This window comes from Schistocerca nitens, chromosome 4 (genome assembly GCF_023898315.1).
Source record: "Schistocerca nitens isolate TAMUIC-IGC-003100 chromosome 4, iqSchNite1.1, whole genome shotgun sequence".
Classification (NCBI taxonomy): domain Eukaryota; kingdom Metazoa; phylum Arthropoda; class Insecta; order Orthoptera; family Acrididae; genus Schistocerca; species Schistocerca nitens.
Window position 1 is genome coordinate 866,447,341 of NC_064617.1, and position 18,583 is coordinate 866,465,923.

The 18,583-nt window shown below is 42.6% G+C and overlaps 1 protein-coding gene across 1 annotated transcript in view; it reads left to right on the forward strand.

The window, feature by feature from the left end:
• Positions 1 to 18,583, forward strand: part of LOC126253335 (proton-coupled amino acid transporter-like protein CG1139) — a 145,739-nt gene that overhangs the window by 67,155 nt on the left and 60,001 nt on the right. Inside the window, exon 3 of the mRNA XM_049954599.1 lies at positions 568 to 654. Within this exon, the coding sequence (XP_049810556.1) occupies positions 568 to 654 (87 nt within the window). The remainder of the gene's footprint in view (positions 1 to 567; positions 655 to 18,583) is intronic.

Consider the following 18,583-nt stretch of genomic DNA (forward strand, 5'->3'; position numbering starts at 1 on the left):
TTAAGATTACAAATAAAATGAATTAAGACATTCTTCGCAGACTCTGACGGTAGTAGAGGAACAAATGAAGGAAACAACAGCAGGGGATAACTTTGATGGGGTATCTCCTCCGAGCGGTTCAAGGCGCTTCAGTCCGGAACCGCGCTGCTGCTACGGTCGCAGGTTCGAATCCTGCCTCGGGCATGGATGTGTGTGATGTCCTTAGGTTAGTTAGATTTAAGTAGTTATAAGTCAAGGGGACTGATTATCTTAGATGTTAAGTCCCATTGTGCTTAGAGCCATTTTTGATATCTCCTACAAAGAACTGAAGATGTAGGGTGTAAATGCAGCTCTGAGGGGAAGAGGCAATTGGTAGAGGAAACAGTAGTGGGAAACATTAAGTCTGTGATACGATTGATTACAGAAAAGGGTCATACAATTATCAATGTGTCAAGCATTACGTTGAAATATGAGAAAGTGTAGGGAACAATGCTGCGTGTAAGGACCAGTTATGATCTCGGAAAGCATGTTTTCTTCTGTGGGGCATTGACGACGGTAAGCTGATGGAATTGTTACCTTGTGTTTCAGACTTCCAGTGACGGAGAAATTGGAAAAGGAGAAGAGAGATGAAGAATACGATCCATTCGCTCACCGCCAAGTTGAGAGGCCCGTGTCGTAAGTACTCAGCCAGAGCTGTGTGGTTTTAGATTAACCAGTAGGATTTACAGTTACAGTACAACGACACTTGTTAATGCGTTGTATTATGTAAATATGAGCTTTTTAACATCATTCTGACACCGGCAGCAGGATGGAGCTTTGGCGAGAATTCTGCTATAACGTATATAAAATTTGTGCATAACAGTCAAGAGCTGAAGGATAATTTATATTTTCTCCTGTATCTGAATGTAATTATTTGATTGCTGAATCTTAACTAATAAAGAAAATCCAAGACGACTCGAACCTGACATGAAGTAGTGAACGCCCGATTCTTTAAAGAATTGAACCCTAATGCATAAAACAGCTTCTAACGTCTGATTGACTTATATATGAGTAAATGTGTTAATACTTGACTTTAGTCATGTCAACGAGAAAAAGCCGAGGAGAGATTTGACATTATATTTAAAGTTTGTTGGAAGTCGTTACGTGCTCCCTTTATGAAACACTGGGCGAATGTTGTCTGGGTGATTTGCGCCCCATTTTAAGAAAAAGGTAGTTATTCGTCTTTGTCAATCTTTATGACGCTAACCAGTGAAAACTATTATGACCACTGCGCATCACGTCGTTGGATGCCGCCTGGTGGAATTGTGAGCACGTGACGCGCTAACAGATGTATGTAAGAGAAACAGACACGGACGGGAGGTCACTCTAGCGAAGATAAGGGCTGCAAGTGGGAAGTCCATTGAGATAAGGGACTCTGACAATAGGCATGTTATTATTACGCAAAGCCTGTAAACGAGTATCTCGATACGGCAAAGCTGGTCGAATGTTCACGTGCTAATGTCGTGAGGATCTACGGAAAAAGGTGGAAGGACAGTGAAACTACCACTAGGAGCTAAATGGTTGGGTTTTAAAGAGATGAGGCCCCTCCACGCCCGCACCAACGTGGTGACCAAACCAAAAGTTCTATTGTCACCTCCGTAAACATGTTAGTTATCTAGTAAGTGGATCACAGGATGCTGGGCTGTGATGTTGTCCGTGCGTCTGGGTAAGACTACGCATTAACACGGTCCATCAGGTGATAGATAGTGGACGAAACGCGGGTGAGGGTAGCGATTTGAAGAGCAGAGGTAAAAAAGTGCCATGGCTCGTGCCGTGGGAAAAAAACCTCTGCGACAGTGGGATGGGTAGTAAGAGCAGTAGTGGCTTACTAGCTGCGATAGCTCATGCAAGGCTGGCTTTGTTAGTATAGGTATCATGCATCATTACCGTGACAAGCGATGGGGATGTGTCCCAGTTGCTGCAGCTGCTACATTCCTGGAACAATCAAGATCGTTATACAGTAGTGGGAGATCGGCCATAGATCATCTCACTGTGTGGGGGATGTGTGGAGCTTGTCTGCATGCAGTGTACGGTACGGCTTCCCTGTGTGGTGCCAGTTATTCGGCAGTGTATTTCAGCCGGATATCCAGTAAATGCGTCTGATTAACAGGGGTTCGCCTGTGCCGTTATGTTTGCGTATACTTGGCCATAGATGTTATGTCCTTGCAAGTATGTCTTTTGGTCTTTTATGTTTCCATCTATGGTTGTGGTCGTAGTTCCCCAGATTCAGAATAAACGGGTTCTGCGAATGTCTGGAGTTTCTGTATAGTCTTGTGGTGAGTTTGTGGATTACCTCCGTGAGAGTCTCAAGTCGGTATTCCCGGTGAAGGTCCGCGATGCGTGTGTATCGTGGAGCATTGCTTATGATTTTGAGTACTTTGTTTTGTATGAGCTGCAGACGGCGCAGGCGTGTAGGTGCAGCGTGTCCCCAGACAGGAGCTGCGTACGTCATCAGGGGTCGGATAAGTGTCATGTACATGGACCTCGACACCCTTCGGTTCAGAGTGCTACGCCTGTTGAGCATAGGATAGAGCTGTTTGAACCTCGCGCTAGCTCGGTTGGTCATGTGTATTATGTAGTCCCCCCAGTGTAATTTCCGGTCCATCCAGACACCGAGGTATTTGACTTTCTCGCGGAAACGTATTGGACGTGCATGTAGAGTTATTGGTCTGCAGTAGCGGTGTTTGCGCAGTTGCTTCGGTCTTCTAGTGAACAGAACGGCTTCGCACTTGTCGACGTTTACTCTAACACGCCATTTCTCCAACCAAGGCTCAGCCAGTCTGAGTGCAGTCTGTAGGCGTGACGTAATGTTTGATGGTTTCCAATCTTGCGCAAGGATGGCTGTGTCATCCGCGTAGATTGTGTGTATGTCCACGACTCTTCGCAGAACGTAGCATTCGGAGGCTCGTCTGCTCTGTAAGGTAGGGTAGATGGTGATCTGTAGCATCTCTGTCGAAAGAGAACAATGCTGGTGTACATACAAGTGTTTCGGAGCACATCGTTCATCGTACATTGTTGAACACGGAACTCAGCAGCATACCACCCCTACGTGTCCAAACGTTGACCCAACAACATCGTCAATTACGACTGCAGTGGGGGCGGGACCATGGGGGTTTCGACTGTCGATCAATGGAAACGTGTCAGTTCTTCGGATGAACCACATTTTTGCTGCGCTAGGTCGATGGTCGTCTCCACAAACGCCGTCATCTGCCTGAACGGCGGCTCGGAACGCTCAGCGCGCCACTGACGCAGGCTGGTGGGACAAGCATTATGCTATGGGAGACATTCTACTGCCCTTCCACGGGACCTGTGGCAGTAATCGAGAACACGCTGACAGCTGCGAATCATCTGCATCCCTTCATTCTTGATCCACGCTGGTGTTGTCATGTTTCAGCAGTACATTTGTCCGTGTGTTGGAGCCAGATCATGCTACAGCGGTTAGAGGAGCATTATAGTGAACTGACGTTGATGTCTCGGTGATGAAATTCGCCTGACTTAAATCCTACGAAACCCATCTGTGTTACTATCGGGCGCCATCACCGCATACGCAAATCAACGGCTCGTTATTTACGCGAATTACACGATTCGTGCGAAAATATCTAATGCCACATACCTCCATGAATCTACCAACAAACTGTCTGATCCCTGACACTCAGAATCAGTGATGTATTTCGTTCCAAAGACGGACAATCAAGCTATTAAGCAGGTGGTTATAATGTTATGGCTCATCAGTGTAATAATGCAAGTACATTCAGTGATACACGTACATACTGTCTGCAAAATGTGTTGCGAATAGTGATCGTGGTAAATAAGTAATTAATTAAAACGTCATGCGTGATATTGAGTTTTTCACACCTGTTACGTAAATGTTTGTGACGTTATATTTCCTGCACTGTGTGTCGTGCAATAATATAATACGGAAATACACTCTTTGGCAGCTGTGGATACTGTCTGCGAGGTCTGTTGTGAATCGAGTCGGTGCTAAAGAAGCAATGAATTAAAAAGCCATACCTGATGCTGAAGCTTCACTGCATCAATGGTGAAAATGTAGTTAGTGACAAACTTTTTTTTCCTTCCATCACTTTGTTGGAGGGGGAGGGGGAGGGGCGGCGGAGTCGAATGCCGGACATTTGCCACACCGGACATTTGCCGCGCCGGACATTTGCCACACTTGCCCCTTCGCCAGGTAGCTTGAGTGAGGGGGAGTGGCGGCGGAGTCGAATGCCGGACATTTGCCACACCGGACATTTGCCGCGCCGGACATTTGCCACACTTGCCCCTTCGCCAGGTAGCTTGAGTAGCGATCCCTCCGGTAAGGGACGCCCTTCCTCGTACTTCTTACGTCCGCTTTCAAACCGCCGTCTCCACATCTTACTCGATACAACCAGTACGTAAGGGGCCTTCTTCTTCGACATCTTGGCGAAATACAGAGCTTCTTTTCCGAAATCGAAATATTTATAGCTTTTTGGAAACGAAAGCAATACCGACGATTATGTCAGTATGTAATTAGTTCTGTCAAGTATGAATATAGATCCCTCTGTCTGTACGGCAGCTTCCTTTCACGCTTACTGATGGTGACAGAAAGAGTCCATCGCCATGGGAGCAACAAGAAAGGAACGCTATAAACAGAATGCGAATGTACGCTAATCATTTGTTTTTGATCACTGCATTTGTGCCTACTTTAATTACTACAACTGCATACCCAAAAGACAATAAGGAAAGAAGAAATGGGTATGTGAATGTTTGAAAAGAAGAACGACATACTCCATATAAATTTACTCTATAAAAACATTAGTTAATAAAACGTAGCGGGACAATGTTCAAAACATAACTGAAAACACGTTTACTAAATAGAAATAAGAACATCTATGATTGACATGTCATGTAAAGTCGAAGTACAATTTTAAAACGTTAGAAATAAGGAAATGAAGTGATACAGAATGCTACGCTTGTAACGTACGTTGTTGTTCTACATTGTTTAGCTCTGGTGTTTACAGGGTCACAGAGAAAGCATCCTAGGTTTTGGAGGGAAAAGGCGTAATTGTAATTATCTGCACTACAACAGAAACAAGAAGGACAACTTAAAGAAAAATAATGGAATATCTGTTCAAGCTCACAATCGACATTGAAGCAGATAGTTCCTGTGACTTAGTATGGGCAGAGGTTATATTCGACGACCGGAATAAATTAATAACTGGCTCCTTTTACCGACCCCCTGTCTCAGGTGAAACTTTTGCTGAACAGCTCAAAAAAAACTTGAGTATCATCACAAATAGGTACCCTACTCATACGATTATAGTCGGCAGTGACTTCAATCTACCTTCCGTATTTTGACAAAAATACATTTTCATACCCTATAGTAAATAGAAAACAACTTCCGTAATTGTTCTAAATGCTTTTTTATTATTTTTAACAATTAGTTGATGAGGCCATTCAAATTGTAAATGGTTACGAAAACACACTCGACCTCTTAGCCACAAATAATCCTGAGCATCACGACGGATACAGGGATAGTGAACACGCAGTCGTAGCGAGACTCACTTTCGTAACAAAGAAATTCACCAAAACTAAACGCGAAATATATCTATTTATAAAAGCAGCTAAAAATTCGGTTGGCGTCTTTCTAAGAGACAGTCTCCAATCCTTCCAAACTATGTAAATGAAGACCATATGTGGCTTAAGTTCAAACAAATAGTATCAACAGCACACGAAACATTCGTACCAAATAAATTAATAAGAGACGGAACTGATCCCCCATAGTACACAAAACGCGACAGAAAGCTGCTGCAGGAGCACCGAAAAAGGCACGTATAATTTAGACGAACGCAAAATCTCCAAGATTGGTGAAGTTTTACTGAGGCTCGAAATTTGGTGCGAATTTCAATGCGAGATGCATTTAATAGTTTCCACAACGAAAATCGCTCTAGAAATGTGGCGGAGAATCCAAAGAGATTCTGGTCCTACGTTAAACCAGCGGAAAGGCTCAGTAAGTACCTTTATTGCGCGACAGCGACGGTAATGTTACTGATGACAGTGCCACTAAAGTGGAGTTACTAAATGTATTTTCCGAAATTCCTTCACCAAAGAAAACGAAGTAAATATTCCAGAATTCGAAATGAGAACAAATGCAAACATAATTTTGAAGTAGATATCCCTGGTGTTGCAAAGCAACTCAAATTACACTATCAAAATAATAAGCCGGGCTAGGTGACCGAGCGGTTCTAGGCGCTACTGTCTGGAACCGCGCGACCGCTACGGCCGCAGGTTCGAATCCTGCCTCGAACACAGACGTGTCTGATGTCCTTAGGTTAGTTAGGTCTAAGTAGTTCTAAGTTCTAGGGCACTGATGACCTTAGAAGTAAAGTCCCATAGTGCTCAGAGCCATTTGAACCATTTTGAACCAAATAAATAATGTTGCAGAGGCGCCTCAACTGTCAGTGACAGAGGAAATGATCAAATATCTTTTCAAAAAGTCTCTAATGTATAAGAAAAGTAGGTCTAATACATTTGTTTCTGATGTTCTTTAGTAACAATTAATTTTCAGTAGTAAGCTCCTTGCCTAGTTTCAGTTGCTTTTACTGGCCTGTTTAAAGATAATCAACAATTTAGTAAGAAATTTTAATTTTTAAAGGGCTATATCTAAATGTTCTTAAGTAGATCTACATCTGCTATAAATGATTGCAGCTAAACTTAAATAAAAAATATTTGAGGTGCCAAAATTGTCAACCTTAGGATCAGATCAGTTTTGCGATGTCAATTTTAGGTGCAGTTCAAAGGTTCAGTTCCGATTTTCTTTTACAAAAGCGTATACTATCAGTTTAACAAACCATGATATTTTAGATGATAGTTGCGACTCTGAAACTTCAGAAAATAATTTTAGAGCTCACAATAATTTAATTGTGTGGCCATAATATTGGAAGGTAGAAAAAAGTTATATTAACGTGACAACAACAGGGGTACTTTTGTGAGGCTTGAAACACTCTTTAATTTTTACATTAAAGGCTGATTCTCATCACACTTTGCACAGGCTTTGGACTGTCAAAATGATAAATGACCATTTACCATTTAGGCGTGTGTAAAATCAGCTTAAACACGCTGAACTGATGTGCACTCTATTTACAACTACAACTTAATATTAGCGTCGATAATGCTGCTTCAATGTTTTAATAATTTTAACTCAGTAATCTGCGAGGACTCAGTGGTCTTCATAGTTTTTTAATACATTATTTTTAACGTATTTTAGTCCAGTTTCTGAATATGGGCAATGGATTTGAAGCAAGGCCTAATGTTGCCAGTCTCTTCATAATTCTTTACGATTCTCTCTATCCTGTCGTCCAGCTTCAAGTACTTCTTCTTCCTCTTCTTACCGTCAAGAATCGTTTCCAATTTTATGTACATGCAGTTTGTGAGCTCTGCCTCCTTTTTCAAGCACTCCACCAAATAGTTGATTCTAGGGTGAGGGTTTCCAATAATACTATTTATTTTGTTGTGCCACCCTTCAACAGCATTCGTCGTTCAGCGCCTTTTTCCGTAACAGTCCCACATTTCTATTGCGATATCCTCATTCTATAGCCAGTTATACACAAAGTAGTCAAAAAATTGAGAGAACCTTCCGTTATCAGGAGCTTCTGCATGAATCTCAATCCATCCATTGCTTGCGTACTCCGGATTTGCAACTGCCAGCGCTGCACACGTGCTGACGTGAAGTCTGAAATCCTCGTTCTGGCGGTACTCCTCAGTTAGACCGAGAACTCGAAATCTTCTCCATAAACTCTTCTTCATATGGAAACAGAATCCATTTATTTCAATTGTGGGAAAAACTTGGCGAATGGCCGATATCGCAGCTGCCTCAAAGTCGACCTTTACTTGTTTAGGACACCACTCAGGGACTGCCTGTTTTATCTGGCGAAACAGACGAACAAACGTATGTGTATTTCTTCTTATTAGGGAGAGTGCAAATATAGTAGGAAGAATGCTTGTTTCTTTAATCGGGCCTCCTAAGTCTATGTGTATGGTGTAGATTTGTGCAAACTGCTTGCTGCAGCTCTTAAATATTCCATCCATAAAAAAATGGGAACATGTTCTTAAACTTTATTTTCCTTTGCTTACACTAAAAATCATTTTTCTCATCTTTAATCTATCGTCTTCCAGAAGAAAACTACTGCCATCTACCATTTTAATAGATCTCCATGAAGATCAATTTCATAAGAGTTCTTAGGCTCTTGTTGGTTACCCCGCTCTTGACTCCGTCGACGACGCATGGTTCTCTTCATAGATTCTGAATTAGGCATCACTGTAACAAAGTCATAAACTTTATTATGTAGATTTCCCATTTCATCCGCGTATATCTCCGATAACTGTGTAGTTTCTTCTCCGGACCTTCTCTTCGCCCTTTCCACTTTCTTTCTCACTTTCAGAGCCGCATCGTCAAGTGGTCCACAGAGATGTTCTAAAACGTTCAATACTTCTCCGTTCCTCGAAAGCAGCTTTCCCTTGCAATGATCCGCTTTTTGGCGTAAACACATGCATGTAACAACACCTTCTTTAGATTCCCTCTGTTTAAGATACGCCTAACCTTTGTAATGAGGAGGCGGCCTGGCCTTGTTCGTTGTAATAACTTCCATACAGATGGTCACGTTAGGAACTTCGAAAGCAAACTGGGCGGGCGGGTGAGGAGTAGGAGGAGGAGGAGGAGGAGGGGGAGACCGTCAGCGAGAGCGCATCGCTAGCTCCTGCTACTACTAAGGCGAGTACACCGTTTGCTTCTTACATATTTTACAAACAGCAGCGACTTATTTTCAGTTATCTGTGTAATTACTAGTTTATTTTTGTAATTTCTTGCGTGTTCGAGTGCTTACTAGGTAGAACCTTTTATTTCAATAACAGTGTTTTTGTACTTATTTGCTGCGCTTAGCTTTTAAATAGTTTTTCTGGGAAAACCTAGCGTAGTTTTCGCGTCTCGTATTTCAGTGAGTGTTTCTTGATTATCAGAGTAGCTCATCAGAAGATTATCTTGGGAATTTGTCACCGTATAGAGTAGGGTAAACATAGTCATGTGTAGGGACTGTGGTTGTTGTGAGCGGACGCAAGGAGAATTGGCCACTCTTCGGGGACAGGTGGAGGCTTTGTCTGTTAGGCTCATCGAGCTCGAGGCGCAGGCGTCGGCTCGTAGTGGCGTTGGGGCAACTGTGGTGAGACCTATGCCTACTTCGGTGGCCTTGGAATCACATGGAACCCCTGATGTCGCTGCGTCTTCCGGCAGTGAGCATCTTACCGGTCAGCCATCACTCCAGGGTGAATGGCGGACAGTGGTGGGCTCGCGCGTGCCTGGCCGAAAGGCGAAGGTGGGATCTGGCCGCGTGGCGGCTGCCTTACCCCTTTCCAACAGGTACGGGGTGCTTCCTAGTGGTGATGACATCGTTTCCGAGCCACCACAGGATGCCTCGCCTGTTGGGCCAGTGGCCGATTCTCCGGCAAGGTCCCGACAGTCACAGAGGGCGGGCCTATTAGTTATAGGGAGCTCCAACGTTAGGCGGGTTATGGAGCCCCTCAGGAAAATAGCGGGTAGGTCGGGGAAGAATGCCAGTGTGCACTCGGTGTGCTTGCCGGGGGGTCTCGTCCGTAATGTGGAGGAGGCCCTTCCGGCAGCTATTGAACGCACTGGGTGTGACCGGCTGCAGATAGTAGCACATGTCGGAACGAATGACGCCTGCCGCTTGGGTTCTGAGGCCATCCTTGGTTCCTTCCGGCGGCTGGCTGATTTGGTGAAGACAACCAGCATCGCACGCGGAGTGCAAGCTGAGCTTAATATCTGCAGCATAGTGCCCAGAGTCGATCGCGGTCCTCTGGTTTGGAGCCGTGTGGAGGGTCTAAACCAGAGGCTCAGACGACTCTGCGACTATAATGGTTGCAAATTCATCGACCTCCGTTATTGGGTGGAGAACTGTAGGGCCCCCCTAGACAGGTCAGGCGTGCACTACACACCGGAAGCAGCTACTAGGGTAGCAGAGTACGTGTGGCGTGCACACGGGGGTTTTTTAGGTTAGAGGGACCCCCCCTTGGGCGAAACGATAAAATACCTGACGGCTTACCAGAGAGAACATTATCATCGTTGATAAAGAACGTCCGTCCTCAGAGACCAAAAACAGGAAAAGTTAACGTAATATTGGTAAACTGCAGGAGTATCCAGGGCAAGGTTCCTGAATTAGTATCTCTTATTGAAGGAAATAGTGCGCATATAGTATTAGGAACGGAAAGTTGGTTAAAACCGGAAGTGAACAGTAACGAAATCCTAGACACAGAATGGAATATATACCGCAAGGATAGGATAAACGCCAATGGTGGAGGAGTATTTATAGCAGTAAAGAATTCAATAATATCCAGTGAAGTTATTAGCGAATGCGAATGTGAAATAATCTGGGTTAAGTTAAGTATCAAAGGTGGGTCAGATATGATAGTCGGATGCTTCTATAGGCCACCTGAATCAGCAACCGTAGTAGTTGAGCGCCTCAGAGAGAACCTGCAGAACGTCGTGAAGAAGTTTCGTGATCATACTATTGTAATAGGGGGAGACTTCAATCTACCAGGTATAGAATGGGATAGTCACACAATCAGAACTGGAGCCAGGGACAGAGACTCTTGTGACATTATCCTGACTGCCTTGTCCGAGAATTACTTCGAGCAGATAGTTAGAGAACCAACTCGTGAAGCTAACGTTTTAGACCTCATAGCAACAAATAGACCGGAACTTTTCGACTCCGTGAATGTAGAAGAGGGTATCAGTGATCATAAGTCAGTGGTTGCATCAATGACTACAAGTGTAATAAGAAATGCCAAGAAAGGAAGGAAAATCTATTTGCTTAACAAGAGTGATAGGGCACAAATCGCAGAATATCTGAGTGACCACCATCAAACGTTCATTTCTGAGGAAGAGGATGTGGAACAAAAATGGAAAAAATTCAGAAACATCGTCCAGTACGCCTTAGATAAGTTCGTACCGACTAAGGTCCAAAGCGAGGGGAAAGATCCACCGTGGTATAACAATCATGTACGAAAGGTACTACGGAAACAAAGAAAGCTTCACCATAGGTTTAAGAGTAGTCGAATCATAGCTGATAAGGAAAAGCTGAACGAAGCGAAAAAGAGCGTAAAGAGAGCAATGAGAGAAGCATTCAACGAATTCGAACATAAAACATTGGCAAACAATCTAAACAAGAACCCTAAAAAGTTTTGGTCATATGTAAAATCGGTAAGCGGATCTAAATCCCCTATTCAGTCACTCGTTGACCACGATGGCACCGAAACAGAGGACGACCGAAGAAAGGCAGAAATACTGAATTCAGTGTTCCGAAACTGTTTCACTGCGGAAAATCGTAACACGGTCCCTGACTTCAGCCGTCGCACGGACGCCAAAATGGAAAATATTGAAATAAACGATATCGGAATTGAAAAACAACTGCTATCACTTAGTAGCGGAAAAGCATCCGGACCAGACGAGATACCCTTAAGATTCTACAGTGATTATGCTAAAGAACTTGCCCCCTTTCTATCAGCAATTTATCGTAGATCTCTGGAAGAACGTAAAGTACCTAGCGACTGGAAGAAAGCACAGGTCGTTCCCATTTTCAAGAAGGGTCATAAATCAGATGCGAATAATTATAGGCCTATTTCACTTACGTCAATCTGTTGTAGAATAATGGAACATGTTTTATGTTCTCGTATTATGACGTTCTTAGATAATACAAATCTCCTTCATCATAACCAACATGGATTCCGCAAACAGAGATCATGTGAAACCCAGCTCGCCCTATTTGCCCAAGAAATTCACAGTGCCGTAGACACTGGCGAGCAGATTGATGCCGTATTCCTGGACTTCAGGAAGGCATTTGATACGGTTCCGCACTTACGTTTAGTGAAAAAAATACGTGCTTACGGAATATCGGACCAGGTTTGTGATTGGATTCAGGATTTCCTAGAAGAAAGAACACAACATGTCATTCTTAACGGTTCAAAATCTGCAGATGTAGAGGTAATTTCGGGAGTACCGCAAGGAAGCGTGATAGGACCTTTATTGTTTACAATATACATAAATGACTTAGTTGACAACATCGGTAGCTCCGTGAGGCTATTTGCAGATGACACGGTTGTCTACAAGAAAGTAGCAACATCAGAAGACTCGTACGTACTCCAGGAAGACCTGCAGAGGATTAATGAATGGTGCGACAGCTGGCAGCTTTCCCTAAACGTAGATAAATGTAATATAATGCGCATACATAGGGGCAGAAATCCATTCCAGTACGATTATGCCATAGGTGGTAAATCATTGGAAGCGGTAACGACCGTAAAATACTTAGGAGTTACTATCCGGAGCGATCTGAAGTGGAATGATCACATAAAACAAATAGTGGGAAAAGCAGGCGCCAGGTTGAGATTCATAGGAAGAATTCTAAGAAAATGTGACTCATCGACGAAAGAAGTAACTTACAAAACGCTTGTTCGTCCGATTCTTGAGTATTGCTCATCAGTATGGGACCCTTACCAGGTTGGATTAATAGAAGAGATAGACATGATCCAGCGAAAAGCAGCGCGATTCGTCATGGGGACATTTAGTCAGCGCGAGAGCGTTACGGAGATGCTGAACAAGCTCCAGTGGCGGACACTTCAAGAAAGGCGTTACGCAATACGGAGAGGTTTATTATCGAAATTACGAGAGAGCACATTCCGGGAAGAGATGGGCAACATATTACTACCGCCCACATATATCTCGCGTAATGATCACAACGAAAAGATCCGAGAAATTAGAGCAAATACGGAGACTTACAAGCAGTCGTTCTTCCCACGCACAATTCGTGAATGGAACAGGGAAGGGGGGATCAGATAGTGGTACAATAAGTACCCTCCGCCACACACCGTAAGGTGGCTCGCGGAGTATAGATGTAGATGTAGATGTAGACAAGGGACCCGACCCTTCGGAGCAGGTAAAACCGTGGCAAATGTCCGGCGTGGCAAATGTCCGGACACCGGCGGAGTCAGAGGAAAAGTTTCGTAAAGGTTTGAAAGTACGTGTGTAGTTCGTTGAACGTCAATATGTGCTACTGAGTGAATAAAGTCTGGTTGTTTGCGTTTGACATAAGACTGTACGTCGTAACCAGTAGATTACAGTGTGATAGCATTTTAAATTCTTAAGTTCGGTCAATAATTACGGGAAATAATGAAATAAAATTCTTATATGTAATGTCTGTTTTCTAGGACATGTGAGAAAGAGCAGACACCATTTCTGAGCCAACATCCACTATGAATTACAAACATTGGCTACGAATGGGCGTTGATTAAATTAATGGGGAACGTTCATGACCGATTTACTTCAAATTTGTACACCATATTCTAACCTCTTAATTCCGAGGGTTGCGAATTTGCATCGTACTAATGCTGTGCTCATAACCAGAAGGTTAACTGTTTTTGAATTCCAATGCCGGTAGATGCTGTTTCTTCATTACGCTACCAACGCTTCTGAAAAGTGCTGCATTCTCTTGCGTACTTTGGGTACCTCTAAGGCACAACGATGTTTTATTTTTATCTTCGATCTAGAAATTTATTCAGGCACTAAAGGGTTCATGAACATTCAGACAGACATAGGCTACAAACTGATTTAGTATATTCACACATATATAAGTATATATGTGACATACAGTAGTGTCCAAAATTAAAGCAATAAACCGAAATTTTTCAAGGTTGCAATTATTTTGTGACAAAACGTTGTTGAGACGCGATAGTAAAGTAAAAACAATGTAGAGGATACATAAAATAAACAAACTGCAACATGCATGACCGTGGACAAGAATGTTCCTAGCTTTTTCCAAGGGATTTGCACACATATTCCGAGAACTGGTTAATGTACTCAGTATGGGGTGTGACCACCTAAGGCAGTAATACAGGTCTGACAACGACGGGGCATGCTGTGAATGATGTCAGCAGCCTCATGTTGAGGAAGTAACGCCCATTATTCCTGCAGAGCTGATCGCAAGTCTTGGAGAGTAGTTGCTGGACCCTGACGTGAGGCAACCCGTCTCCCTGCTCTGTGAGATTCAAATGGGGAGAGGGAGGAGGCCACGCCATGTGTACAACGTCATTCGTCTCCAAGAAAACATCAGCCACCTGTGGTCGATGAGGTCTAGCATTATCGTCCGTCAATACGAAGTCTAGATCCACAGCACCTCGCAACAACCGTACATGAGAGCCCAAGATCTCGGCACGATACCTGAGAGCAGTTAAGTCTTGCCGATTCACCTGTACAGTTTCAAGAAGAGGTGTTCGAGTGGTGAACATAATCCCTGCCCACGCCATTAGGGATCCTTCTCTATATTGGCCTCTTTCCACAATGTTTGGATCCCGAAATGGTGTACTACGTTCCCTCTAGATGCAACTCCGTCGAATGACACTGCGGCCAAAATCGTGATTCTTGTGTGAAAACAACATTGGCCCACCGTCCGACCGTCCAGGTTGCATGTTGAGAACTCCACTGTAGACGTTTCCTTCTGTGAAGGCGCGTCGGAGGCACACAACAGCAGATCTCCGACAGTAAAGGCCACTCTGCAGAAGCCTTCTGCACACCGTTTGCCACGATACAACGCGTCCAGTGAATGCTACAATATTAGATGCCAGTAGTTGTGCAACAGTAAGGCGGTACCGTCTTGCCATTACAGCCATCTTTCTTATGTCACACGTGACTGGCCCTGCCCTGGTCTTCGGGATACAATATCTGTCTCTGTTAACTGTCGCCACACCTGAGAAATCCCCACAAAATGATGAACATGACGCCAGGGAGCCAATTAGGTTGTGACTGTCCTGGTTTCATTCTTCTTACGATCCTCCACCGCAAAGAATCTGGTAGGCGTCTTCTCTGTGCCATACTGTACTGTCTGTGACCGTGTACACAGCGATTGTGGATGTGTAACTACCCGGAAAACACTACCCCGTTTGATAGATGACGTAATGTCGTCGTTGGCGTGGTTGTCCGTTGACCGGAATGCCATCTTCCGTGCACAACATGATCGTACGGACATCTGTTGGCAGTCTGAACGATTGTATCACGAATGAGATTCAGGACTGGGAAATAACAGTTTGTTGCTTTAATTTTTGGACAGCAATGTATAAAAGAAAAACATTGTTACCAGAAATCACGAAAAGTTCCTGACTGATTTACTTCAGATTTCTACACGACACTGCAATGGTCATTTGGGTGGACACAAGCGATATGTAATCCTTGCAAACGATTTCAAACAAGAGTTGTGCCCACAACACTAGGCTGTTTTATTGTCTTCCTTACCATAGGTTTGACAGAAAACGGGTGTTTTTGTAGCTTATTGTCATTAGAGTAGGCCGACTACTACTACTACTACTACAGAATGTAAGTCATTCGCAACTTTGTGATCCTACTCATTTGCAAATTAAAACTACGCGAGATAGTGTTATTGTAGGTACTACCTTTACTGATCCCGCAGATGTTGACGTCTATCTCATACCCTGCATGTCAATGATGTCAACCAGTTTGTCCTTTATTTTAAGCACTTCATTTCCCAATGAAGCTATTATTTGCAATAACAATAAAGAAGACTCAAGGTCTGGGAAAGGGTTAAGAGGAAAGAGAGGAGGGAAATGGGAGTAGATAGGGGGAGTAGCAGAGAGACAAAGAGAGGTGATGATGTACAGAGAGAAGGGAGGGAGAAGGAGAAGGTGGACAGAGAGAGAGGGGGGAAGAAGAAGAGAAGACAGATAGAGAGAGGAGGGGAAGGAGTTTGGGATGTATATCCAATCGCCATACATGTTTAAGAATTCCAAAGCAATGTAGGGTTCACACGTAAATTACACAGACAATTTAAATGCAGAAATATTTAATATGCTTGCAGAGCATGTCGAACTTTTAGCGAGTTTTAGCTGTGAGAGTAATACCGATGCAGTTTAAGCTGTAAGTTAGATCTGCTATAGTCTCATATGTGACCAATTGTTATGTCTGTAGACGAATTTAATGGGTGGTGCTCACATCGAACTACCATCGTCTGCTAACCTCTAAATTGTTTAAGTAGTAACAATAAGTAATCTTCAGTTTTTAAATAGGGAATACAGACAAGCTATATGCCGAAATATTTAACTTGAAGGGCCATTGTGCTTGAAAAGTGTTCGAAGTCTTACGTGAAATACAATATTATTTTACTCGAACATTCGTAGCAGTCTTGTACACTAAAAAAGCACGCAAGCTGCGTGTATTTTAACAAGCTCTACAGATGATTTAGAACTGGAATTATTGAATGTAAAGATCCGTAGAGCTTACAAGTGTGGTATGCCTACTGAGCTTCTGTCGTAAACGAGTGCTGCTTAACCTAAGGGATTGTATCAGTAATGGCAATATGCAAAGCTATGTGCATTTTAATTATTAAAACAGAAAATTTAGATGATGGAGTATTTAATTTGCAGCTTCATTGTGCATCCAAAGTGTGTGTAGTGCTACATGTAATACAATGAATGAGAAATAATTTTATCAAAAATTTTAGTTTCGAAATATGGAGGCTGTCATCGTCTTTGGAGATGTCACATATATGTCACAGACATTGGTCCTATCATGTGTATGTATAAATGAAGCATATCGTTCTGCATTTTAATTGATATATAGTAATGAAACACCGTCTTCCGTCCTAAAATCGATTCGTGTGGTGGTACTTTTATTAAATGTTCGTGTAGAGGATTGCAGGTTTTTAGAGAGCTGTAGATCCGACTGCAGCTGTTTGTTCAGCCCCTCGTAATAACTGACAATGATTGTATTTTTATAGTGATTCATAATCTGTGCCTTTGCCCTAAATTGGTGATGAAAAAGTGAGATGATGGCAGTACACATCGTCAGATTGATACAGTTTACATATTTAGATAGTGTTCTAACATAAACACTATATTTTCTTGCAGTGCTGAGATATTTTTGTGGGCATTTTAGAATACTGTGACATTTGACAAGCGACAAAGATGTGAAATATATTTAATATGAATATCTGTTACGTGTTAAAACAAGTGTGTAATCCAGATAGAATTTTAAATGGGGCCATCCGTTGGCCAAGACAAGAAACAGGAGCTGAAAGCAATAAATGATTTTATTTCTCATTTTTGAAGTTTTACAGAAGAATATTTTAAGTAAAACTCTTCTTTGACAAATACATATTACTAATTCCATAAGTAAATTGCGTAATCAAATGTTTGTTTCGAACTATTTTGGGGAATATGTTTTATTAACTAAGCAAACATGGTTTCTAGCTTTGTTTCACAATTTATTCAAATGGTTCAAATGGCTCTGAGCACTATGCGACTTAACTTCTGAGGTCATCAGTCGCCTAGAACTTAGAACTAATTAAACCTAACTAACCTAAGGACATCACACACATCCATGCCCGAGGCAGCATTCGAACCTGCGACCGTAGCGGTAGCCCGGCTCCAGACTGTAGCGCCTAGAACCGCACGGCCACTCCGGCCGGCCACAATTTATTATTAATGTTATGGCACAACCTATGTTTCGCGTTGTGCAATAACATTAATAATAATTGTGAAACAAGGCTAAAACAGTGTTTGTTTAGTTAATTTACTACGTTTCACCAAGAACCCACATTTGATTCTTTTCAAATACCGGGTGATCAAGAGTATAAACTTGAAAACTTAATAAACCACGGAATAATGTAGACAGAGAAGTAAAAATTGACACACATGCTTGGAATAGCATGGGGTTTTAATAGAACCACCCCATATTGCTAGACGTGTGAAAGATCTCTTGCGAGCGTCGTTTGGTGATGATCGTGTGCTCAGCCGCCACTTTCGTCATGCTTGGCCTCCCAGGTCCCCAGACCTCAGTCCGTGCGATTATTGGCTTTGGGGTTACCTGAAATCGCAAGTGTATCGTGATCGACCGACATCTCTAGGGATGCTGAAAGACAGCATCCGACGCCAATGCCTCACCATAACTCCGGACATGCTTTACTGTGCTGTTCACAACATTATTCGTCGAGTACTGCTATTGTTGAGGAATGATGGTGGACATATTAAGCATTTTCTGTAAAGAACATCATCTTTGCTTTGTCTTACTTTTTTATGCTAATTATTGCTATTCTGATCATATGAAGCGCCATCTGTCGGACATTTTTTGAAGTTTTGTATTTTTTTGGTTCTAATAAAACCCCATGTCATTCCAAGCACGTGTGTCAATTTGTACCTCTCTATCTACATTAATCCGTGATTTATTCAGTTTTCAAATTTATGCTGACTTTTTGATCACTCGGTATGTTTTATAGTTGTTCTCATTTAAAATTGCATAAGAAAACGTTGCTTTTAACTATTTATGGAGATTATTTTTATATTCAGTCTCATATTCCATAAAGAAGATTACCTTCTCGTTTATCGGGTCACATGCATTTAGGCATGAAAATAACATTGGGGTACTTACTTTAGAGTTTGCTACCATATCTTTGGCACAAATTTGATGTAAACATTGCACTTTTTTGCATTGTTAATGAATTTGGTCAGGTGAATACAGGTT